We start from the raw sequence: 26713 nt of genomic DNA, 5'->3' as shown, positions 1-26713 counted from the left end.
ATCAGTTTATCTGGACCAACTGTGTGGCCTTAAACACCCAAAAGGAAAGTATAACCAAAGATTAAAGGGGCCAATATAATTTCATAAGTACCATATGTATAGCTAAAGGCTACATAGCAAGCAACAATGCCAGATAGGCGATATCTCCTTTTGAGTTGTTAGCCAGGGTGGCCAAAGGGTTTCCCAGATAGTAACCCAGCACAGAACTAGGAAAATGAACAGCAGACCCCAATTTTATCCAAAGAAATATTGACAACTGATTACCACTAGATGAGGAACAGCTGACCCTCCTCAAACAAAGACCTCTAGATAGGCTGACTAGATTCACCAGAAGGGCAAGTAGTGGGGAATGGCTGGGGGTGCCCACAACACAGCAGACAGTAGCAGGGATATCAGAGTATAAGGGCTCTAGTCAGGGGAGAGAGGCTATGGGAGGGTGCTATCTGGGAAGTGGGTGTAAAAAAAAATAAATTAAAAAAAATAAAAAAGTACCATCCAATACATTATATTTATATTATATTAAAACATTTATAAAATTGATTACATATCTTAAGACTTAAGTATAAGGAAAGAAAAGACTGTCTTTCATCTAGTGAGATGCCTCAGTGGATAATGGTCCTTGTTCCAAGTAACCAGACAGACAGTCTTCCCTCAATGATGGACTTTAACATGTAAACTGAATATACCATTTATTCTCAAGTTGCTATTGGTCATTGTGTTTATCACCACAACAGAAAATCAAATCAGAAGAGCTGGTATGCTTAGAGTTTGCAAGGGAGGAAGACATTCACTGCCAGCTCATGACAGTCCCATGCATAGTGACATAGCCAACCCAATTCTCACCATCAGTATTTGGGCTCTGATTCCTGTTTGAAAATCATGATTACCTCCAAAAAACTCATGTATGCTTGTTTACTGACTTGTTTAGCTTTATATGAGAAATAAATCTGGATGGGGACTGGAGACATGGCTCAGCAGTTGAGAGCACTGGCTGCTCTTGCAGAGAACCTGGGTTCAGTTCCTAGAACCTACATGGCAACAAACAACCATCTGTTACTCCAGTTCCAGGGTATCCTATGCCATCTTCGGACTTCCGTGGGCATTACACAACACAGGTGCACCTACATACATGCAGGCAATACAATCATACTTATAAAATAAAAATAATAAAATATTTTAAAAATCTTGCCTCTAACTATGAGAAATAATAATGCAAATAACAAATCCTCTCTACCATTGTTTCAAATGGAATCTCATGTCTGGGCATTGTTTCCTGTTACAGACTCACGGGGTGACTGGGACCTTGAACTAAGTGCATTAAAAACCTCCAGCTATTAGATCAGTCTTTGTTATTTCTGACAAGTCTAAGACTGGAGTCCCTTACAACTTAGTCTCATTCTAATTGCCTTTCTAAGCCCTTTTCTTTTTCCTCACAGTCCCCAGTGATTCATCTAGTTTTCTTTGGTTAAATGATGAAGACTGTAAGAAACAGAAAACACTCCTTCATCATATAATTGGCCCTGCAAACCTAGATAAAGTTCCAGTTCTTTGTTGCAACTGGATAGAATACATGAAAGACTTCCTGTTTCTGTGGTTACCTTCAAATAAAAAGTCATCCAAAGTTACTATTGTTCCCTAAATCATCACTGTTATAAATGGAAGTGGAAGCTTCTTTCTGAAAAAGATGGAGACTATTATGAAATTTCATAACTAGTCAAATAAAGAGACTAATTGACTGTGGGATGCCTTGCCCTAAGTGATACATCTATAGTGCAACCTCTACAACTATGGGTCAGGGAACATTGAGGAAGAGGGGGCAGAAAGAATGTAAGAGCTAGAGAGACAAGACACCTGGTGCTACTTAAGGCATTCTAGATACGACAGGGAAGCTACAGCAATGAAATCTCCACAGCATAGTAGCCTAAGAGCTGCATAATACAAAGTCAGTTGACATGCAATGTGGATGGGGAAAATTTCAAGGGGTCCCACTCAAGATGAAGAGATATAGGCAATCAGTAGATGCTGAGGGAGAAAGAATCCATTTTCTCTAGGGACTAGCTCCCTGAGAGGTTATCTAACTCCAAGTGGGCAGCCCTAAACACAGGCACACAGAAGCATGACTAAATATATACATGTATACGTGTATCTATAAATATATGCATGTATATGTAACAATAATAAGGAAGGGGACAGTAAATTAAGAGGGAGTGGGGGGCATGGGAGTAGTTAGAAGGGACAATGAGAGAGATGGAAACAATGCAAAGACAATACTCATATATGATTATGTCCACAAAAATTGCAAAAAAATATTAAAAGAATAGCTATAGTCATGTGATCATTTAGAGAAATGAGGATTGTGATAGTTATGAGCATTTCTTACTTGGTTAAGAATATTTGCATATATGTACATTGATGGTGTCCTAGTTTGTTTCTCCATTGCTGTGACAAAACACTGTGGTCACTACCAACTTGGGGAGGAAAGGGTTTATTTGTCTTACATTTCCAAGGTCACAGTTCATCGGGGAGCCCAAGGTAGGAACTCAGGGCAAGAACGTGGAGGCAGGAGCTGGAGCACAGGCCATGGAGGAACACTGCTTACTGGCTTGCTACTCTGGCCCTTACTCAGCATGCTTTCTTATGCAACACAGACCCACCTGCCCAGGGGTGGCACTACCCACAGTGGGCTGGGCCCTCCCCCGTCACTCAAACAATCAAGAAGATGCCCCACAGACATGGCACAGTCCAGTCCAATGGAGGCAATTCCCCAGTGAGGCTCCCTCAACCCATGTGTGTCAAGTTGACACTAAAGCTATCCAGCACAGATGGATGAATGTATTTATAGAATTTTCAATAATATATGTTTCTTTCTTACTCTGTTAAAAAATGAAAGTGGCTTCCAGCACTGTAATAAGAAATTCAGATTTCATTCAAAGTTAAACGTCTTCCATCCCATAAGAAAAAGTACATATTTTGTGTTTGTCTTCTGTCTTTCATAACCACCTCTTTTCTAATTTGCAATTATTATTCCAACTCTTCCATGTCAGAATATTAAAAGGGAGACTTAAGGGACAGGAAAACTATATAGGTACCAACAATTTTGGAGTATGATCAAACTGACTCATTGTAATTTTGAAGTTTTCAGAAGCACTGTCTGGCATTAAAACCTCACCCACAGCAAGTACATGATCATTGGTACAACTTCTCTACTGGTTCTTACTGCTTTTCTTCCCTCAGATCCTAAGAATATCTTCTTCAAGGGAGTGACTCTAGATAGGTTGATTAGATTCTAGTGGATGAACTTGCACTGAGGGGCTCCTGGGTACAAATGTTTGACCAGATAGGAATTAACATATATGACAGAATGCATGAAATTCAGGGAGAGAGCAGCACAGGTGGGGGAGGAGGTCTAAATTTGATCAAGATCTATTATATGAAATGCTCAAAAACTCAATAAAAATAAAAAACAAACAACAGCAAAAAAAAATAACAGAAGAAACCACCCAACTTTAACAGACAAAAACATAAAAATATTCAAACTATCTCTCTTCTTAAGCAAAAGGGAAAGGTGGTTTGGGTTTTTTTCACAATATTTATGTCCCTCTAACAAAAAATTCAATTCAGCGAGTAACTCTTGGCACCAATTGATGCACAGAAATCAAAATGTTCTTTCTTAAACACAAGTATATTCATGTGGTCAGAGGGACAGAGATAGGAAGACAGTGGGAACAAGCCTAATAGAAATTATAACCCTTCCTTTGAACCTGTAACTATGGTTGCCTTCAATGAACTTGAAGCTGTGGTCCCTTCTCTTGAACCTGGAGCTGTGGTTGTCTCCCATAAGTCTAGAGCTGTGAATGTCTCCTGTGAGCTGGAACTGTGATTGTCTCACCATGAACTGGAGTTGTGGCCTCCTCCTATGAGCCAGGAGCCATGGTCACCTCCCATGAAAATTAAGCTGTGGACCCCACTCATGAGCTAGAACTGTGTTCCCCTCCCGTGGGCTGGAGCTTTGGTCCCCTCATGTGAACGGGAGTTGTGGTCTCCGGTAAACCTGTAGCTGTCCCATCCCATGAGCCAGAGCTGTGGTCCTTGTCACTGAACCAGAGTTGTGGTCCCCTCCTGCTAGCTGAAGTTGTGGTCACCTCACATGAGCCAGAGTTGTGGTAACTCCTCCTATGAAGTGAAGCTATGATCCCCTCATGAGCATTGGAGCTGTGGTCTCCTCTCGTGAGCCTGGGCTACGGTTACGCAACCGTGAGCCATGGTTCCACATTCTTCCAGCAGTGGGCTGATTGTGCAGCAAATTGAAGGATAGCAACAGAAGTTTCAACCATCTCTGAATGTATTCAGCTGCATCCCACACAACCCTGCCCCCCAAGGTCTCAAGTTGTGAGTGCCAGTCACTTTGCCTCTGTTTTCAGTTTATGATGGAAACATGAAGTTTCTGTCATTTGCAGTTTCTAGTCTTTGGAAGACTGATTCTCAAGAATGGATTTCCCATCTCCCTTGATGGAGACCTAAGATCTGACTCCACAGGTGGTCCTGGGCACCCAAGCCTTGGAGTGGGACTTATCCCACTCCTAGGCACTAAGAGGTTTTCCAACATTTTTCTATTACTTTTCTACAGCCCCAGCATACCTTCACCTGTGCCCTATAGAAAATGTAAAACACCTAATTGAACTCCTAGAGAGTAAAGAATTAAGAATATTGGACAAGGAGTTGGGGAAGTTGAGGAGGTGAAGGGTGAATATATTAAAAACACTTTATATGCATGTATGAAATAAAAATATTACACTTAGGAAACGCCTAAGAATATGAAGCAATACAGAGTCCCCTCCTAGCAACTTCTTGGTCTTCTTGGAAAGCAATAGGAAGCATGAAAAGTTGATGCTGTCTCATGATGAATTATATCTGCACCCAAGGGTCTTTAATTGACATCAATCATATTTAACAAAGCAGTTTCCTTTCAAAAACTTAAAGACGTTTTCTTTGTACACTCAGCAGAAGGCGCCAGCCACAGACATTATTCTGTTAGGCCAGAGTCAGTTGTTAGTTCTGTATTGCCCAGGTTCCAAGGGATCCTTGAAGCCTTTCTCAATAGTCTCAGGAAAAAAAAGAAACCCTCACCCACCTTCCTCCCATCACCACCATGAAGATAGTGACATCCATAGCACAGCTTCCGCCAGTGAACTCACACTTCCATTGTCCAAATTCTCCAGCTATTACTCAGGTCTTTATATTTTTCAGTGTGAGTGAGTGATTCAAGGTCACAAAACATAGCTATGAAGCTTGTCTCTTCAGGATTTGCCTCACCAATATACCATAAGAGCAGTTTGAACTTGTTATTTCTTGTGCCCTATGTTTCTTATATTTTGAGGTAGTTCCAGTTCCCATGCTAATCGTCTCTTAAAATTTGTCTTCCCTCATGTCTGGCTGAGGAATAGAACATGTTTGATTCATTCCCTTCCACTGTCCTCTTTCTGGATGGCATATGTTCAAGTGCCACGGATGCCTTTTTGATGGTGTATATGATAAGCTCTCTAAATGATAGAAACTCCACCTTTCATTCCATTTACACTGTGTATCATCTAATGTGCTGAAATTTATCTAAAGAGTTGTGAATTTATCATCTTCGCCCTGCAGGAATTTGCTGATACTGTGTAAGGTGTATTGTAAACAAGTTCACAGTAGAAGCTGAAGATTGAGGACAATGATTTGCTGAAACACAATTTATTCTTTATACTGGAAAGCTCTGCATCCTTATTCAACCAGCGGGCCGATAAGGGACATAAGCATCTTGGGATTTGGTTATCTTCAGGGTCCTAGAACTAATTCCCTGTGGATAGAGAGGAACAATTATGGTAGGAAGGGAAAAACGAAGTAATATTGTATTGTATTATATAAAGGTCTTATAAATCATATTATTAGCCTCAACATTAAGGTAAATGTAATCAAATGAAATATAGTTTGGAGATATAAACTGTGTAAAAAGTAAATAATCCAAAAGAGAAAAAATTGTGCAGCATTTTTAACAGCGGCAATTTCACCAGATGATTCGGTGTAAATCATTGGCTTCATGATATTTACAAGTCTCTCAAAAGATTCTTCAATATTGTAGTTAATATAAATCAATTTTTCTAACAAAAATTTTAATGTATATTATTATTATCAGAGGAACAATCCAAAGTAGAATCCATATGCAAATTGTTACTTTAAATGTTGCTTTTCTGCCTATAAAATATAGGATAAGAAGGGAAGGCCCACATTTCCAATTAGGAAACTCAAGTCAGTCCCAAATAAGTTAACACAAAGTATTTCTCATCCTTGAAAATTGCCTTCTTGCAGGAAACAGACCTTATCCTGACTTTCAATATTTCAATGCACCGATCTTGGTGGATGGAGAATGGACCGGGATGTATGGTGACATCGGTGACACCAGCCCCTGACTGGGCCCCAGAAGATCATCGATACATCACTGTCTCAGGGTGTTTTCTGGAGTACCAGTACATAGAAGTGGCTCATAGCTCCCTCCAGATTGTCCTTGCAGTAAGTGTTGTCATCTAACCGGTTGCTCCTAGAGCTTCGGGAATTTATTTCTGGGAAAACTCATTGCATACAAAATGGAATCTATGGTAATGTGTATGGTCTTTTTGCCTTTTCTTGATGAATGCCATTTACAACAGGAATTTGTCAGGTTGAACCACATTATCCCTGCACCTGGGCATGCTGCTTTTCATCAGCAATTGGTAAAGAGCCTTTGATATCATCATTTTACACAGGAAATCCAGCAAATCAACATTTTGATTTCCTGGTTTGTGATAGGCTTTTCCAAAGATTCTAAGGAGACGTAGAGGGTTTTCACAGCTCAAAGTCTACATGCCTAACTCAGAAGCTTTCAGCAGATTTTTTCTCCCTCCATGTTTTCTTTTGACTGAACTGTTAACGTGCAGTTTTCTCTTCTCTGTTTGCCTTGTTACCCTCTTTATCCTTCCTAGATTTTCCCCCAAGCCTGTCACCCTTTATCCTGCTTTATCAGAATAATTTTTTTCTATAGTCTACTTCTAGAGTTTCATGTCCCTATATTTTATAATATTGTACCAATTAAGAAACATCCTTTGATTTCAAAGCATGAATTTATACACATCAAATTAGTATTGCATCTGCTTCTGTTATGCAAATAAATTATTTGCACTATATTATTAAGGCAAAGATGCGAACAAAAACAAATTTGATGAAGAAAAACCTTTACAACGACTAAATGTATACTTCTGTGACAATTAGGAAGTTGATGACTTTGTGATAATGAATCCATGTGTTTATGGCAGATTCTAGAAGCTCGTATATATTTTTTAGACTCCATATTGACCTGTAATCAATATATATGCCCTTAAATTGCTAGCAACAAAAAAAAAACATGTAAAAAAATTTACCTCTTTCTTTGGTTAATTACTTTGTGTGTAATATTTTCTCACAATTAAATAATAACAATAAATTCTAGGGAAAATGACACAAGTTATTCTAGATTTTTTTATGCTGCATGGAGCTGGGGAGATGGCTCAGTTATTAAGAGTATTAAGTGTTCTTGCAAAGTACTCAGGTTCAGTTCCTGGCATCTACATGGCAGCTCAAAAATATCTGTGATTCTAGTTCCAGGACATCAGATGCCCTCTTCTTATCTTTGTGGGCACTAGGTATGCACTTGCTGGTAAAATACTCATACACATAAAATAGCAATAAGTCTCTTTTTAAAAAAATACTATGTACCATGGCATATAGATATTATAATATACGTGTGTAGAGATAGGTTAAATATACTGGACTTGTAAATAGTTTCTAAATCTCTGTAATCAAAAATCAAAAAAACTTGCTCTGAGCCAAGGGTGGTATTGTAAAGTTATAATCTGCATACTTGGAAGTCTGAGGTAAAAGGATCTTGAGTTCAAAGCTATTCTGGCCTACATCCCTGGACCACATCTCAAATATCATCAGCAAACTTAAACTAAAATTGTTTGCTGGGTGTGTATTAATTTGTGTGTCCCTTGGAGGCTCTACTAATCACTGTCACTTAAGAAACAGGGGTTGTGGTACCACACCAGCCCAGTGGTCATGGATCACCATGCCTGAGATCAAAATAGATGCAGAGGTACCACTCCAGCAACTTAGGTGCCCTGCTTAGGAAGCAAAGTTCATTGTTACAGATCACTAATAGTCCCACAGAAAGAACTATAAATCTTTGGAGAGTAACCTGATTTCTTCAAAATCTGAATTGTCTTCTCACTTAAAAATTTACCAGTTTTTTACCCCAGTTGAATATATTTGTCATCCCTTCAGAGGTGTAGAACCAATAGATAAAACAGAGAAGACTGACTGATAAATAAAAGACTGTTCCTTCTCTGCCAAGACAGACGTGGAGGTGTGGGGCTCATAAATCAGCCTCTGAATTCTTGAAAGTTAGAGAGGTCATAGATACAGGATAAAGTAAATTAAGGGGAGGATGGCTAATATAGGGGAAGGGATATTCACATTTTTTCCAGGAATAGACAAATTTTTCCAAGAATTCAGTGCCATCTTTTGTCTACTTTTAGGGGCCCTTGTGATCCTCTTCATGAAATTGTCAACTGCATGGCATAGAGGGGTCTGCACTTGAATGCAAATAGATTAAATTGATGTTAGAGTTTGTTTATGGTCACTCTGGAAGCCATCTTAGATCAATGAGTTTTGTCTGGGATACCTCAAGAGGGACTTTAGATCATCAGGAGTCATGGCTTTAGGGATCCTGTTTCCAAAGTTAAACAAGATCACCATAGGCAGAGATTCAGCTAAGACAGGTAGGCAATACGATAAGTAACAAAAGCACAGAATATTTTCCCTTTCATATATCCAATCCAAGATATATCTTCATTGAAAAAAATCTTCTGTGATAGCCTTAAATTCTGAAACTGTTCATTTTTAAATTGTGGAATAAAGGTAAGTTAGATATGATGACATGAAAATGGTCATTTCGTGCTTCAAAATCCATTAAAGTAGACTTCATTCTCACATGCGAAAATAGAATATTTCTGGGTTTATGGGATAGATAAAATTACATAACATAGATACTTTAGAGTGAGGTTTTAGACAAAACACGACTTTGGAAACTTCCCCTTCTTTTTCACTGTACCCTACAACATTTTGTCAAACTTCCATACTTCCTCTCTCAAGAATGAAGCTATAAATCATGGGTATGGATAACTACACATGACTATTTTAGAAAGATTTTGAATTTGGGTATGTGTATGTGTTTACTATAACCACAGATTTATTAAACCCCATATAAAAATTTGCCATAAAAAGAATTTCTATAGACATACACTGGGAAATAGAAGCATATGTTACAGGTGACATACTAGCCAAAGAAAAATATTTTACTTGCAAAAAGCCATCTGTAAAGACAAAGTAGACAGAGTACAGAGAAGATGGAAAGAATAACTCTCATTTCTCCTGTTCATTGCCTCTGCAGCATAGAGAAGCAGCTTGAAAAAACATCACGGGTTATGGCATCCTCACCTGTCCCTGTTCTTCTTGGAGGGTAGCATCTTACCTTGCAGTGCTGACTGTGGCATAGCTGAGAAGAGGGAGGAAGAGCATACTTAAACATTGCTTGGAGAACTTTCCTTGCACTTCCTGCCTTTGGGCTTCCTGCCATTCAGCCATCCTTGGGCTGCAAGTGCCTGCTCTCCCCAGAAGGCCTTATCAACAATTTTCTCTGCTTAGTTGTTAAAAGCCTTTGGATGATACTTTCCTTGGGTCATTCTGATAACTTTGGCCATAATGATTAAGGGATAAAAGGTGTCTTCAAAGTCTCTGCTCTTCCTGTCTTGTATCACCCACACCATCCTTCCAGCAATCAAATACTCAGTTCTGTCAGTGTGGTCAACAGATCCTGCATTCTTGTTCTCAGTGAGCTTCTGGAGAAACAGAAATCTGAATGCCTAAACTTGAGGGTGTCGCAGTGAAAAAAAAAAAAATGGAGCAAGACTCTTGAGTGTACAAAACTGATACAGGCAGACAAATTTGGAGTGTGATGAGAATATATTTTATGTAGTATGGGGCATGATCTTGGTTTCTTGTTCTGATCTTGCTTTCTGCAAGGTCAGCTAAACTCTCACTTGTTTGTATCAGACTTTGAAGCTGCCCTCCCGCCCAGGATATCTGGCTCAGATCTGCATCCGTAAACTGCTGCTCTCCAGGTTATTGCTCTTGATTAATTGCAAATCTTTCCCATTTCTTCTGCATCCTAGCTCAGTCTTTCACAGATTCCCCACCCGCAAATGCTTGTTACCTCATTGTTAGGTTTTCTGCCAATCCACTCCTAGCTGGTTTTGCAACTAGCAATCACAAAGCCCAAATTTGCATCACACACATAGATATCTCCCATTGACAGCCAAAGGAGGACAAGTATAATGTCCCTATAATTGCAAAGAGGGCTATTAATCACACAGCCTCCAGTCGAGTGCAAAGGACTGACAGAGCACCCTAATGATGAGCCAGGTGTAAGTCTTCCAACTTCCTCCTTCTCTAGGGCATTCAAAAGGAATACAGGTGTATGGAGTTTTAATAAAACCAAAAATGTTTTCTTTTAAATCCCTGCATTTGCAAAACAGATTAACTATGTGTGGGATGAGGAAGAGGATCAACTGGGAGATGATGTTATTCATATTACAAAGGAATTAATCAGATTTCTCAAGCAGTGTGTGACTGGCACTGCAGGGAGTAGAGAACATGTTCACATGAATTCAAGCTTTGCACTGTGTTAACAGAACTATGAAGGCAACAGCACAGGTTAAAGGCCTTTCTATGTATGCATAGTTAATTAAAAGGGACTCTGGCCATGCTCTGCTAGCAAGGACGAAAATAATCTTCAACCTAAATGATGTTACCAACTGATGAGTAAGAGACTCTTGAAGTCCAAAAACTCTGTCTGGGGAAAGTTTCCTGTGATTGATTATTGATGTCTCCCATGGGTGAGAGGAATTAGTATATATGAGGCTTACATTTATTATGCACAAATTAGCTTCCCTACCTATAAGCAACACAACAGATTAAATGACATGACATACACAAATGTTATTTTAAGGGAAAAGATTTATTGCAATAACTGAAGTATGTTTATTGAAATTATGTTCAAATTCGTAATAATTCATTAGGAAACAAAGCGCTTAATCACCCGCTCCTCTAGCCACATCCAGGGAATCAATATTGCTAAATTTAATATAAACCTCTCCAACCAAAATTGCTTGCCTTTATTTTCCTTTATTCCCTTTACTTCCAATGCACTAAATTCATGGCAGGTTGAATTTTTTTTCCAGAAGACTAGCAGAGGATTTGTGAAAATGGAAATAAGCGTACTGTTTCCTAGTCATTAGAGGAGAATTAATAAACATACACAATTTACAAGGACTCACAAAGGATTTTAGGAGAATGTGGCTCATGGTTCAAAACAAGGAGTTGTCAAGTCATCCATCCTTCAGTCACATCTCTTCCGTGTATGTCGTAGAGTGCATGAAATCATTATTGAACAGGCCATAGTTAGATAAAAAGTTATTAATGGAACATGATCAGTAGAGTCGTAGATATTCTAATTATTGTAAATTAATCATTTGTAGCTGGCATTGTTTTTAGACTTGCAGGAATACTATTGATGAAGGGACTTTCCAATATTTGGATCCGTTTATCTAAGATGATTTGAGCTTGTGCTGGGAGTAGCCTGTGTGTATTCACATTCTGCTCATGTGTGTGGTGCATGCAGATGAGTGACCTTATTGTGTCTTCTGCACTTCCATGCACCCTCTTATCTGGAAAGACTAGTTTACACTGATGTGTTTGTTAAATATTTGAGTCCTTATTTTCATGCTACCTGGGACATTGCTATTAAGAATGTATTAAGTGTAAGTGGCAAGCTTGTGCTCTTTTACAGGGATGAGTGTGGAAATGGTTATGAGCTGGCTCAGCTGCTGCTATATTCAGAAGTGATGTGGTTGCCATGGGGATATTATACTTATCTGAATGTAAAAAATAAAGACAAAATTTTCCTCTTTTTTTCTTTGCTTTCTTTTTTACTTTTTGTAAGAGGGGTCTTACACTGTAGCCCAGCAGGGCCTCAGGTTTCAAGAAATCCACTTGCTGCCTCCAGAGTGTTGAGATTATAGGTGTGAGCCACCAAACTAGCCAATGTGATTTTATGAGATAAAGGATAAGTCTGATTTGGTCAATATGTTTCTGAGTGAAAATTATATACCCATTTACATTATGGTTTTATGTTTACCACTTTTATAAACTAAATTAACTGTATCTGTAGCTCCATATTTGATAAAAATTAGTCAAAAGACATAGCATTTTAAATAAGCGAAACAATATATAAAAACACACATATATAAAATCTAAAAACTTTGAATATTTCACAAACATTTTAATTTAATAAGGGTAGTTGCCTTTAAGAGAGTCAAAAGTATGAATAATAGTTGCTTATGTTTTTGATATACTTTGTCATGTTTTTGATATACTTCCCAGAATTTGTTACAAATTGAGCACTATCCAATTCTTTGCTTGCATTAAAATGAAGGAAAACCTAATAGATTTGCCAGTTGGTACCTTATTTGAAATAATTTCTATGACAGAATATTGTGTGAATTGTGACATTCAGCTTATTCTAAGTGGCATAAATTGGGCGGTATCATCAAACAAAATGTACACACTAATACTATAATTGAAAACAAGGCTTTTCAGTCATTGCAAGTAAAAAGTTTTAAAAAAGTGAAATATGCTACTCTGTCACATTCTAATACTAACATCAAGTGTATTTCAAATACAAATTTAATATACACTTAATAAATTTGATCAATGTTTATAACAGACTACATCCTTTTGATGAGTTGTACAAAAATAAATACAATGACTTTAACTCCAATGTAAATACATTTTAAGTTTCAATGCTTTATGAACTCAGAGAAGAAAAAAATTTAAATTTACAAATGTTATATAGCCCTCAGTTATACACATGCAATCATATTTATATATGTGTTTTTCAGTAGGCCTATTAAATACTACATTTCCCTTTGGCTTCTCACAGCACCCAAGCATTATTTAAAGTCTCTTTGAGTTGTTATTATAGTAGTCAAAGAGACAACCAAGGTAATAAAGGATATTGCCACAGCCCAGGATTGCCTTCTATAACTTGAAGTGTCAAGACCCCATTGCTGAGGACAGGATATACTTCGGTCACAAGACTTGGAGCAATTGAGCTGGAACTGACCTACAAGCTTCCTCCCTGAAAACTGGCTCTCATAGTATCCAAATATATGCAAGCTTCCTCAGAAGAAAACGAATCAGTGGTCCTACCCAACTGTAAAGGCTGAGAATCACAATGACAGGACAAGGAAAATATCTCTAGTGGTGCAGTAGTCGTACTTTTATTTAGGGGTAATGAACAGCTAACTGGACTCAAGGCCTGCTCAATAGGAAAGTATTCATGCATGGTACTGTAAACACAGCCAAGTGCACATGGCTGGAGAGGTCACAGAGCATAGAGAAGAATCTACTTCTGTCACTTCTCTAGACAAATGCAATTCTTTATTAGTTTCTAAATACATATCCTTATATTTACTGACAAGTGTACCTCTCACCACTCATCAAAGAAACTTCTTTTTGCAAAAAATGGAGACTCTTACAAAGTTCTGCAACTGGTCAAATGAAGAGAATAAGTAACTGTGAGGTTCCCAGCACAGCACATAAGAAATGGCCCTCATAGACTCAAGTATTTGAAACATGTAGTCCCCAAGTGGTGGCTCTGTTTCAGGAGGTTTAAGAGGTATGCCCAGCTGAAGGACGTATCCCATTGGGGGGCAACCTTGGAGAGTTCATAGCCCTGCCCCACCTCCAGGTCCCTCTGTTGTACTTTATGTGGTAAAAGATATGAAACCTCAACTTCCTACCTCCCCTCGCTTTATGGACTTTCACTCTCTAGATCTGTGTACCCAAATAAACATTTCTCCCATAAGTTGCTTTTAGTCATGATATTTTATTATAAGAGCAGAAAAGTAATTAATCCAGCTAATAACTCTACGAACAAAATAAATGTGGTATGTCTGTCTACAACATCAGTAGAGTTTGTACAAATATTTTTAAAGGTATGGGAAGAAGAAGCAAATATGAGTGTACACATGGACTTCCCCAAAGTTATTGAGATAAGAGCATAGTAAATAGGATTGACAATGGCATTTCTTGAAATAACCATGTGTTCCAAAACATACAAAATAATCCAAGTTCAACAGTTCTAAAGGCATGTTCCTTTCTTCCCAGATATGCAGGGGTTCCTAAAACCAGTATAATACTATTCAGTCTTCTGCACCACTGGTCTATCTGGTCCCTTATCAGCTATTAACATCTGTATGCAATCTCCACTTCTATGGGAATATTTAAAGAACTTGTTTATCCTCTAAGCTTATCATTTATCCATGGCAGTGTTTGAAAACATCAGAGAATAAATCACAAATACATTTAAGATGGCAGTAAGGATTATAGATTGCAGCAAATCTCTAATAATTACCTCTTCTTAATAATGTGAGGTTTAAGCTGAGCTTGTAAACAGAGAGCATTATGCAATAAACTTAGTAGAAATCATATTCCTCATATATAATTTTATAACCACAAAATATTTCAGAAATATATAAATCATGTTGAGTCACAATTATTTCCAAAGTAAGTATGTCATGTGATTATATACTGAAATGCAATACTTTGTGGAAAACAGGTTATCATCTTCCTTTGTGATGTGCAGTATTATTTAGGATATTTTTTCTGGTCATAATCAGTTTCTATGGTACAAAATTCTCAGGTGTAAGATTTAATAGCAATTTCCTCTTCACCGCATCATCCAAACACCATGGTAGAATCATAGTAAGATGTGTTAATGTTTTTAAATAAAAGCAAGACCTCCTCAAAGGACGGATATAAACATGATTTATACTGACAGCTGTAATGTGAGGTGTAATTTGTTGTTTAGCATGCTATACATGAGTGGAAAAGAATAAAAATTCAGGCAAATACACTAAAACTAAATAACATTTAAACACAGATAGGAGCCATCTGTGATATTCTGCCTGTACCTTTTGCTTTTACCCATCTTATAAATGGGATTTAAAATGGTTCTTGACCCACACATCCTTCAAACAAGGTATTTGGTTGCCAGTCTTCCTTACCATCTCTCCTCTCCTCTCCCCTCCCCTCCTCTCCTCTCCCCTCCCCTCCTCTCCTCTCCCTCCTCTCTCTCCTCTCCCCTGAGAGTAACAGAAATACAATCAAGAGGTTTAGATGAAGTCTTTCAGGAAAGAACTACTTATGACTAAGGGGACAGGGCCTGACTTTCTCCTCTCTCCTCTCTCTCTCCTCTCCTTTCTCCTCTCCTATCCTCCTCCCCTCCTCTCCTCTCCCCTCCCCTCCCCTCTCCTCTCTTCTCGAGTCTCCTGACTGTGCCCTTTTCCCTCTGACACTGGTCTCACTGATTGTTTTACATTCCTCTCAAGCAATGAACCTGAGAGTGAAGCTCACAAGTCTCCACATGAATAGGTTTATCACTTGGAGTCTTCTCTTACCTTATTATATTTTGATTCTACCCTGCAAGGCAGCTGTCACGTGGTATCTGAATTAGTACCAATTGCAAATCTGATTCCAAAGTCCTAATCTGAAGTCCAGAATGTCATGGCTCCAAGGATATTTTCAATTTATTTATCTCTTCTTACATCCTGAAACATATGAAGTGCTCTGCTCTCCTTTATGCAGTTATCAATAACTCCACCTCTTAAGCTTGGTCAGCTTATCAGCATCTTTATAAGCATCAGTTGTTCCCTTTTCCTCCCAGGACCCAATGCCTCCTGTTCATTTTGTCTTCACTTCAGATTTTCCATAACATCATTGATTGCTTCATCACAGAATTACGGGGAAAGTTCTCCTTTTGTTTTTAATGTCTAAGCTTATATTTCATATATACTGTAATTTCATGTTTCCTTCTTAGTCAAATGTCATTTTAGGTTGACTTAGCACTATTATGCTACATATGGTACTACAAAAACCAGTTTTAGTTGAAATTACACAGTGAAGTAAAGTTCAATATCAATGATTCAAACTTGTTCATCTTTGTCTTGAGCGATATGCTATTTTACAAACTTAGAAGAGTCTGTGTTGCTTACAATTAAAATGTTATAGAAAAGCTGTCAACAGAAACTTGAAAATAGGAATATAAAAAAATAATGGCCAAAATTTTATAGGAAAATGGGTTTATCTTCTCCTTTATTGCCCTTAAATTATCAGTGGGAATCTGAATCAAAGTGACATGCATGCAGTGCCCACAGTTTGGTGGTGGGATTCAAATGTGTGGTCTAAAAGTTCCATAGATATGGTAATAAAATATTTATAACAGAATAGGAAAACCCTCACCCAGCTGTGTTATGGCAATATATAATGCTGTCCTCTAGGGCCTTGTGATAATATATTGCCAGGATCGCATGGGGAATAATGGGTCAGAATTGCTATCTTCTACCTCATTCAGGAGCTTTGGTAGGAACTGGGCTTGAGGTCACCAGTGTTGAGCCAGACCAAGTAGTTGGTCAATTACGTGTTCTTGTAATTTTGTTATGTTTCTGGTGGATATAACTAAGTTTTGTATAGAAGACATTTTGATAGCAGTTTCCTCTTTATATGTTTGTTTTTATTGAATTTTTTATGTATTTCATACACAACAGCTCAAACAATCTTAATCATCTTTATACCCCCATCCCCACTGGCACACTCCCATACCCAACCCCCACTGGAGCCCATATAGTCCATCATCCCCATTAAGGCCCACTGGATTGTCAGTGTCCCTAGCCATTGCCCAATTTCTCAGTTCTCAACAATGAAGCTCCCTTATGCAGTGGAGGGCCAGGAACACAAAAGGTCAAAAATGGCCAAAGTGCAGAAATCAAGAGTCTGCTGAATGATGGTCATTGGACAAGACCACTTTATTAAACTTCATCCACCCAAGGCTCAGGGACCATTGCAGAAAAGGGGACAGAAAGATTGTAAGAGCCAGGGAGGAGGTCCATGACCATATATGTTTTATTTATATGGAATTGAAACTGTCTCCTATTCCTAGAGAAAGGCGATTTGGACATTGTATTTCAGGATAAAGAGTTTTCCTCAGATTCTTTTCTCCTATAAAACAGGCTAAATTAGAAAGACATAAAATTAAGTTCAAGATTCAGTGACAAATACCATTGGGTGCCTAGTGTGGTGGCCCTGGCTGTAATCCCAATTCTCCTACTGAGTGAGTTTTAGACACATCTGGGCTAAGTGGAAAAGTACCAGGCTAACTACAGCCACATAACAAGACCCTGTCTCAATAAAAGAAACAAGAATACCTAATGATGCAACGATGGCTGTCAGGCTCTTCAACTTTCAGTGAGCAAAAGCTTGCCGTTTCCAAACAGTGGCTTCAGTCAAGTGGATTCAATCTAAAGATTCAAGTTGAAATATATATTATTTTTCAACTACTTGGAGTTGAAACAACTTTATAATTAATTCATCTGCCAACAGCATTGATTTGTATCAACAGAGTAATCAGGGTGACTCAAACTTTTCACCCCTTCTCATCAACTTAAATTCCTATGAGAAAACCGTGTGCACAGTTTGTGTGTGTATATCCTACGTGTGTAGAGTGGATATAGTACGTCTAATATGCTCACTGCTCCGCAGAAGAATAGAGCAGGGTAAGGAAAAGAGCCAGAGAGAATCAGCAGCTAACATCACTGAGATAGGAGATTTTTTGAGGTAAAATCTGACTGTGAGGGGGATGGAGTCACATGAATATGGCGTATGCTAGGTAGGATAACGGAAAGGCCGGTGATCTGTACACGAGGGCACGCCTGTGGTTCTTCAAGTCCTCACCTAGTCTGCAATCAGTAAATGCAGATCGCTTTCTCAAACTGGCTTAGTTTCCCTGGTTAACTCATTTCTTCATGTTCTGCTCACTATCCATGACTTTTCCCTTAGAATCTGGTCTTTTTCTCAACCTTCCATGTTTCACAACTGCTTCAGGCTTAGATGAATTTTGTCAACATTGTCTATTTCCCTTGCCTTCTTCCATTTATGTGCTTCCTTCTGCCTGGCATGCCTGAAATTGAGCCTACTACTTCCTCTCTCCAGTCCTCACCCTCTGTCCTCTCTCCACTGTCAGGATACACATCATCAGGTCCTTTTCTGAGTTTTGGAATAATGATCGTGTTGGGTTTACCATACACATTCTATACACATATAGAACAGACACACAGTGTCCATGGTTCTCCTCACAAGAATTTCAGTTGCAGGAGAGCTGGTTAAAAGTTCCTCACACAGCATATTTTCTTTCATGCAAATCATCTAAATGCATTTATATCTCATTAAATTTTAGAGAGACATTAGTGATTTGGTTGTTGGAAGCCATTATTTTTTCAAAGTATTCTTAGAAAATCTTCACTAGTTCTGCATTATACTTATTTATCCATTAGATTCTAAAGCCCATTTTTGTCACAGTGCCATTTTTTTTTAAATAGCAAGCAGTGCCTTGCCAAAAGTTGATTGGTGTGAGATAATATTGTCACTCTTGCCTCTGTACCAATTAGCTTATATAAATCTTTACCTTTGAGGAAACATTTTTTAAAGACTCACCCAGTGAAAAATGACCAGAATAATATTAATGCATGATATAAATTTCATGTATCCTTAAATAGTCTATAAGATGGTTTTACATTTAGATTGTCGTGCTGTGTTCAACAACTGTGAGGCAAAAAGAATTAACTCTGAGTGTTCTGCCAATATGAATGGAGAAACTATTTGATCATATAAGTTATAAATTCAAAATCATTAAAAGCTCTATTCAAATATTCTACATGAACCTTTACCTGAGATTGGTTGCTGCTTTTATTTTCTTTCTGTGATGATTATTGATTTTTTTTGCTTTTCTGCCCCATATGCTTACAGATGTTAATCTCTGGTGCAGCACAATTATTCTCCCAACAAAGGCAGTTTGTAATTTGGCTTTGCTTCACTGAGACTCAGTCAGAGGCTCTGATGACAGATAGTCTGCTTGTCAGCTTTGGCTCGTGAATCCAAAGAAAATGGAACTTATCAGAGGCAGAGCCTCAAGCACTACCTGTGCCTCTTATGTGGGCCTTTTCATGCTAGGTTGGGCAGAGGTCTTAGTCTCTCATCATGCGGTTCACAGACACAAAGGGAAGGAGCAGTTGCACTTTTAGATACCACTCGGCAGACTGCTATATAGCAAAATAAACAAACAATATATTTTTAGGGCACCACCTGCAGCCAGCAGCTGTACCAAGCAGAGCAGAACTACGAACGATGTGATTTGTCCCATTTAACTTGAAGCCTGAGGTTTGAGGAGAGAGGGAGGAGAAGGTTCTATGTATACAACCCACACATGGCAATTTAAACTGAAACTGATTTTCTTTCTTTTTTAGATGGAAATTGAGGTATCATTATAACTCTTCTCTTTTCCCACCCCATGACCTCTGGGTGAAAACAATTCTATTATTGGGGTTGCAATCGTTAACTGGGAAAAATCATTTTTCTCTACCAATAAACTTCCTTTCTCATTCAAGGACAATTTTCACTGAAAGTAATCTATATGAAAATGCCAACGTCTGCTATATCTAGGCTGTATATAAATGATGTCTGGCATTTACATGATGCCAATGACTAGAGTAAAGAAACCCATAGACTTGGCTTATATAATATTTTCTTTTTATCTATAGACTTCATCTATTTCTGTTCTTCCTCAGAATCTGTCTGTCTCTCTAAATGTGAGACATAAGTTCGAAATCTTCTGGAAGCTGAACTTTTTACTCTTATTCTTAATTGACAATCTGTCCTTGCACTACCCATTCTTTTCCAGACAGAAAATCTGTGTAATCCATCATGATAAAAATCGTACCATCTCTACAATCTCTGATGCTTAGAATCTCGAGGCTGTTATACAAGATATTTTTTTCCTACATTTAAAGATCTCCCCATTCTCTTAATGACTATTGATTCTGGCCTCAGAAACCAAAGTCACCATTTCATTTTGAGTTTTTTCTAGGTGAGCTGGGATGTATATATTGAATTATATATGAATCTGGAGGTGACCCAGTTAATTATGAATTGAGATTATTTAAATACAGAGAGGGACCGTTGACTTTAACATTAAATTGGCTATCTAATACTATAGAATTTTTTTATCTTGACAAGGAACACTTCTTTTTAAGAGGGGAAGGAACTGTTCTAAGTACATGAAGTATGCTAGAATGTCATTTTAACTCCTATGCCAATGTATAAATTCTTATTATGAAGGAGAAAATTGCACTGACCGTCTTTTTGTGCCTCATTAATGCCTTTTCACAGTACTTAGAGATAGTGCTCTAAAACTCAGAAGTGGAATGAAGACTTACAAGTCTGCGATGATGCCTGTCTCCAGCTAATAGAGGATATCAAACCCTGTGAGCCAGGAAGGAAAGCTACCTCCATTATTTTCACTTTCATCGTCATGGTGACGATTTTCAGATTTATCAAACATGAACTCATTCCCCACCGAAGTTGTCTATAGCAGTGTTTAATGTGGATCTACTCCATCTCCTTCACCTTTTGAAAACATTCACATGAGTTCTATGACTAGCTCTTGGACATTATTTTATTAAATTATGTCTGCTACTGAATCTTTGCCAGTCAATCAGATTTCTGCCTTGCAATTAGCTGTGGAAGGTGCTTTTAACTCTATATGTTTGAAACTTGCGAAGAAAGAAGAAAAATGTCTTTGGCTCCAAAGAATAAAAGTTAGTTAGAGCATCCATAAAAAGAAAAGTAAGAAAGATTGATCTTTAATGAGAACTTTGGGACTCTCTGAAGTCCCTTGTGCTGTCCTCAGATCTCTTTGGTCTTTTTTTCCTTTACCACTCTGACTGGATCATTTTGAATCTGCTCTCTTTGAATGTGTGATTCTTCTTATGCCTAATTCAGTGTTTCAGTTGATGCCTTTCAGTGAATTTGTCAACTCAACTATCATGTCCCTCGGCTCCCATTTGTGTTTGCTTCTTTTTTAATATTTTCATCTCTCTGTAAATAGTCTCATTTGGTTAAAATATAGTTCTGATGAGATATTAACCTTGTTTATGATAATTATTTTGAATTATTTTCCAGGTATTTTCTATATTATCATGTCTTAGGGTCAGTTCTGTAGATTTACTTTGTTGCTTGTAGCATTATTCCTTATTTCTTTGTAAGCCTTGCAACTTTGGTTCTACACATTTGAAAACATAGCAACCTTCTCCAGATATCATCAACTGGCTTTGCACAGGTAAGGATCTTCACCAATCTCCTTAAACATTTTCTGTGGATATATCTTCTTTGCACTTGTGCTGTTATAGCCCCAATTGATAGAACTTAGCATTTGTTTTTATTAACAGCACATATTCTTTCATTCTGTTGGTGTAAGCCTATAGCAATGCAAGTTCTCTGCAGCTGCAAGAAACTGTCCAGGTCTCTTTTATTATCAGCAACTTCCAGATGTCTAGTATGTGTCAGTTCTCATCAGTTCTACAAAACAGGCAAGTGAGAAATCAGCCATAATCACCCTCCTTAAAATGAATATTGTTCAATCTCCAATTCTTTTCCTAGAGAAAAGCTGGAAGTTCTGTTTTGGCCCACTTATTACACCATGAACCACCATGAACCGGAGGGAAAGACTATGTGTGTACTATGCAGAAGCATGACTTGTGTTTGAAGTGGCCCACACTCTACAATTCCTTGCTGTTAGCTCTGAGATTTAGATAAGACAGAATCCAGTCCTTTGAAGAGTCCACCAAAAAGTCTGAGAGGTGGACCTAAACTTCTGTCTTTCTTCACCACAAAGAATCCAGGAGCTAGGAGCTTTTACCACAGTACACGCTATCATGAGCCTCAGGGGTAGAATATGAGAAATGAGTACCATGAATCTTCCTGTTGTTTCTGATGTGGCTGGTGTTGCATTCATTTGCAGTGCAAGGGTCTCTCAACTGATTTCGCACAAAGGGAATTCATTGTTCCATGCATTATTGTGGAATATTTTCTGCACAGCATAAGGAGGGCCTGGGACTTCCAGTCCATCTCATAACGATGTCACTTCCCTTAACTTTTTTAATTTCATGTACAAGAGTAAGTCGATGAAAATAAAATTTCTTTCATAGAATAAATCTTCAATACATATTATTGGCTTTCTTGTGATTGCTCATGCATGACTAGAAGGAGGCCGTGTCATTGTGGAAAAAGTAGAAGCAGTGACCACTTGAGATTATTTCAAGTAATTTAAGAATTCAAGAGTGTCAGTTAATGGTGGAAGTTGAACATAGAATGTTTAGATGTATTTTAAAGATGAACCCATTGTGAGCACCTCAACATTTACACGTGTCAGTTGTCATTGCATTTCCTCTACTCGAAGCCACCAAGAATGTCTGTTCTCTCATTTACTTTGTTTTCTATTGAATGAGAATGATTGCTCCTTCTAGTACAGAGAAATTTCCTCAGCAATAATCTAGTTGAAAGTGAATAAAACTCAAAATTTGATGACTATTTGAGAATAGGGCTTTAAAAATGATAAATATGGGGACTGGAGAGATGGGTCAGCAGTTAGGAGCACTTACTGTCCTTACAGAAGACCCAGGTTTGAATCCCAGCATCCACGTGGTGGCTAACAACCATCTGTGACTCTAGCTCCAGGGGATCTGATTTTTTTTCTGACCTCCACAGGCAATACACAGCACAGGTGCACTTATATTCATGCAAGCAATACACTCAAACACATAAAAAATAAATAAAAATAGTAAAATATTTTAAATGATAAATCAAAATATTAGCATTTATAAAAGATGTTTCGCCTTAAAGATTTATGAAGATCTTTTAAGAAGGGTTGTTTCACTTTATGCCTTGACCAGAGTATATAAAATATTATATCAAAGTTCAGCATAAGTGAAAGAATGGAATTTACAACTAGTATTGACAGAAAATAATTGACTTGCTATTTATGCAGTCATTCAAAGTTGCTTAAGACCTAATGAAAGCAATAAAATTAAAATTTTTCATTTGGAATGAACTGTTTGAATCTATCTTTAGGGTCCACCACAGTACAATGGCATAAATGTCAGATTTCATACCAAAGTCTTGAATTTTGATTCTTAACAGCACTTAACTCTCAAGTGACTCTCCATGAAAGAACACACAAATTAAAATAACGTTCATTAATTCAAGCAGCAAACGCATGCATACAAAAAAATCATCCATGCAAGTAGAGAAGGGAATTACAAGGCAATCAATAACTTAGAATATTTATTTTTCTTGGTTTTACTTAACAGTTTTACAGGAAGAAATATAAAGTTCTAATAGAAGACATTTCTTGACCATTACAAATAATACTGTGTTGAAATGGAATTGTAAGTAAATTTTACAGAGACTGCCTCTTACCTTAAAAGTGAACTTATATCTAACTTTAATCAGTAGTAGTGATAAAAATAAATGAGAAGAAAATCATATGAACAAAAAGATGTGTTTTAAATATGCTTTAATGTTGGATTCATTAAAACTTATCAAACCCAGAGAATAAGTGTCTGTGAGGTGCCCAGCCTTAAGCAACACATCTGTGATGCAATCTCTACACCTAAGGCTCAGGGAACATAGAAGAACAGAAAGAATGTTAATGGACCTCTCAGCTCTCACTAGCAAAGCTTCCTCTTGCAACAGATGATGATTAATCCAGAAAGCCACATCTTGCCAAAGCGCATAGAATAAGAGATTGCATAGTGCCCATCCCTGAATAGGACACTATATCGAACCTCTGCTACCCAAGGCTCAGGGACTATTGCTGCAGAGGGGGCAGAAAGATTCTAAGAGCCAGACAAAATTCCAGCATAGAAGTGGGGAAGTAGATAAGAATCCCCAACCTTAGCTGAGGAACTATTGGCAACCAATAACTGCTGGGAGAGGGAGAGCCAGTTTTCTTGGAGAGTGTGAGGTACATAGGTTTACCAGGCTTCACTGGATGGACCCTACACTGAGGGACGGACACAAACATGACATGATAGACCTTAATATCAATGTCAGAGTGTATGATATCTGGTGGGGGGGGCATAAGAAGTGTGTAGATGGGGGGTCTAAATATGATAAAAATATATGACACACAAAAAAGCAATGAATTTTTAAAAAGACATAATTGAGGAGGAAGCATAAAAGTTTACTTCATGTTAAATAGTAGAGGTGATAAGTGCAACCAATTATGACTAGTAATAATCAGATGCATAGAGATTAAAGATACATGTGCAAACGTGTGTTAGCATTAAAAATGTAGAAAACAGCATATCTTAAAATGAAATGGAGATCTTCTTTAAAGGGTAAAAACTCATTCAATTTTATGTTCTACAGGGTTTATGTGGAGTTCAATATTGTATCACTGTATTAATTCAACTGTGAACCTAAAAATTTACAGCCACTTTTGAAAGAGATGTATCCTTACTCTGGAATGTGTTACTGAATATGTTAAAGCTGTAATGAAATGCTTCTTCTAATCATGTTATTAATTTTTTTTAAAATAATGAATGTAAACAATTCAGAAATACTTGCGTCTTAAAAAAGAATTAGTTAACCAACATATATATATAAAATGAAATTTGTAAAAATTCAATAAAAATATTTAAAAAGCAGAAAATGAACTAAACTAACCAGCTAGGGAATAGCACAGGAGTTACTATTTTAGTTACTCCCCTTCCAATCATTACTTTCAAGAGTCAAAGTTCTAGAAAAGACAATTGTAACCATTTAGTATAATTTCTCTTTTGTGGCTGGAAGCAGAGTTCCGTAGTCAACTCATTCCAGGATCCAGATCATTAGCAAGCTGTCCTGTGGACATATTCATCAACTTCTCTTTACACAGAAAGAACTAACATCTTTTTGAAACTTTTTACCTCTGTTTGCCGGCAAAATTCATGTTAGCATAGAAGAAGTTCAAAGACAGCTGAAGTTTGCTTTGAGAAGCCTTATATTTCTTCTTTCGGGTTTCTTTCTACCCCTAGTACTAAATGGCATTCTGCTCCAAGTTCTCCTTTCAGATGACATGTTGGGAAAAACATTTTCACAGCCCTCATACCCATCTACTACAGGGAGCAGATAAGCATTTAATACATACGTGTGTTAATATAGAGGATGCTTACAGCCATCTCTCACATTTGGAAACATAAGCTAGCCAAAGAAAAGGTTTAACTCATTACCTCTTATAGGTGAAACCAATTTCAAATCAATACAAAAACCTAGAATGAACAAAATTCTTTTAGAACAATGAATGTGTTTAGATACATCAAGTTACCATGGCAGGAAATGAGGATGTGGTTTCCAGCAAGAGGAAAATGTTTTAAAGGTGTTTTCTGAACCATTGTTTGTGGCTACACTGCCTTTTCCTTCCAGTCAGAAGTACAACAGTAATAATATCCTCATCATTATCACCAGCAATGATTGAAATTCATGTGGTCAAATACTTTTCAAACACTCTTGCATTAAATAAAGTCTAATTTTTTGAGATTTGCATCATGAGACTCTTGTGAGCTTTGTGTAAAATACAATGGTCCTGGCCAATAGCAGTCACTGAGGGAATGTGAGCTGTCTCAGGTGTTGTTACTTTCCTACCAAGAATCTTTTCTCCGGAACAAATGCTCTTTACTTCATCAGCTGAAGCTAAGATGTGGTTTTGTCTTGTCTCTGTTGTGTCAGCAGTTGAAAAATGCTGGCTTTGTCCAAAAATAAACACAACTCTGCAAGTGTTTTCCAAGTAATTGGTTTGTAGTCTCCTGATGTTGGAAAGACTTGTCTTATCTGAAACAAGCTACACTTGCATTGTTTTATTGCAAATGAACATTTTATGATACCAAGAAATGAGTCTGGATGAAGATTCTGACAGTTTAGTTTTTACACACATATTTTTCACATCTTGAGCTGATGTTGGGACTCTCTACTTAGCCAAAGGGTTTGTTTCTGTACCACGGGGATGGCAATGTTCACTTTAGCTGAAGGCAGACGGTGAAAGGATCACAGCCTTAGACCCCTATCCAGATAGGGCCTAAGCAAGCTGGATAGGGGCCTGAGCTTATGTAGACAGCAATTTAGCAAAGGAAGCCTATCTTAATCCTTTATATCATTTTCCTAAGGTAAGACTACAAGATATAATTTGATCACACATTCTGTTGCTGATGAAATTTCATTTCACTTTTATTTTGCTTTATTTTGCAATTAAGAAACAAGTTTCTATATAAACAAGAACTAAATGCTGGGGAGATGATTCAGTCACTAAGAGGGTATGCTGAACTTCCAGAGGACCCCAGTCCAGTCCCAACACCCACCTCAAGATGCTCATACCACCTGTAACTCCACCTCCAGTGGATCCCACATACTCTTCTCCATGGGTGCCTCCACTCACATGCACATACCTATACACAAACACACACATAATTTAAAATAAAATAAATAATTTTTAAAAATAGCTGCAGATGGAGATAAAGAGCTCTAACTGGAGCTGTCTGGATAACTCATTTATTTTCAGCACACAGGGAACTTAAAATGGGATTAGCAGGCTGTGACTACCTAGTTTAAAGACACTGGT

General features: G+C 37.7%; 1 protein-coding gene across 2 annotated transcripts in view; it reads left to right on the top strand.

The window, feature by feature from the left end:
* Nkain2 (sodium/potassium transporting ATPase interacting 2) overlaps positions 1 to 26713 on the top strand; it is a 1147657-nt gene that overhangs the window by 953607 nt on the left and 167337 nt on the right. For both annotated transcript variants that reach the window (XR_607320.3, XM_008834260.3), the window contains exon 4: positions 6346 to 6546. Coding sequence is in view for 1 of the 2 variants with exons in the window: in XM_008834260.3 (XP_008832482.1) it covers positions 6346 to 6546 (201 nt within the window). In the remaining variant the exon portion in view is untranslated. The remainder of the gene's footprint in view (positions 1 to 6345; positions 6547 to 26713) is intronic.

The sequence above is a fragment of the Nannospalax galili genome, unplaced genomic scaffold, assembly GCF_000622305.1.
Source record: "Nannospalax galili isolate Female #2095 unplaced genomic scaffold, S.galili_v1.0 scaffold597, whole genome shotgun sequence".
Taxonomy (NCBI): Eukaryota; Metazoa; Chordata; class Mammalia; order Rodentia; family Spalacidae; genus Nannospalax; species Nannospalax galili.
The sequence above is the reverse complement of the archived record's forward strand: the minus strand, read 5'-3'. Positions and strand labels throughout refer to the sequence as shown.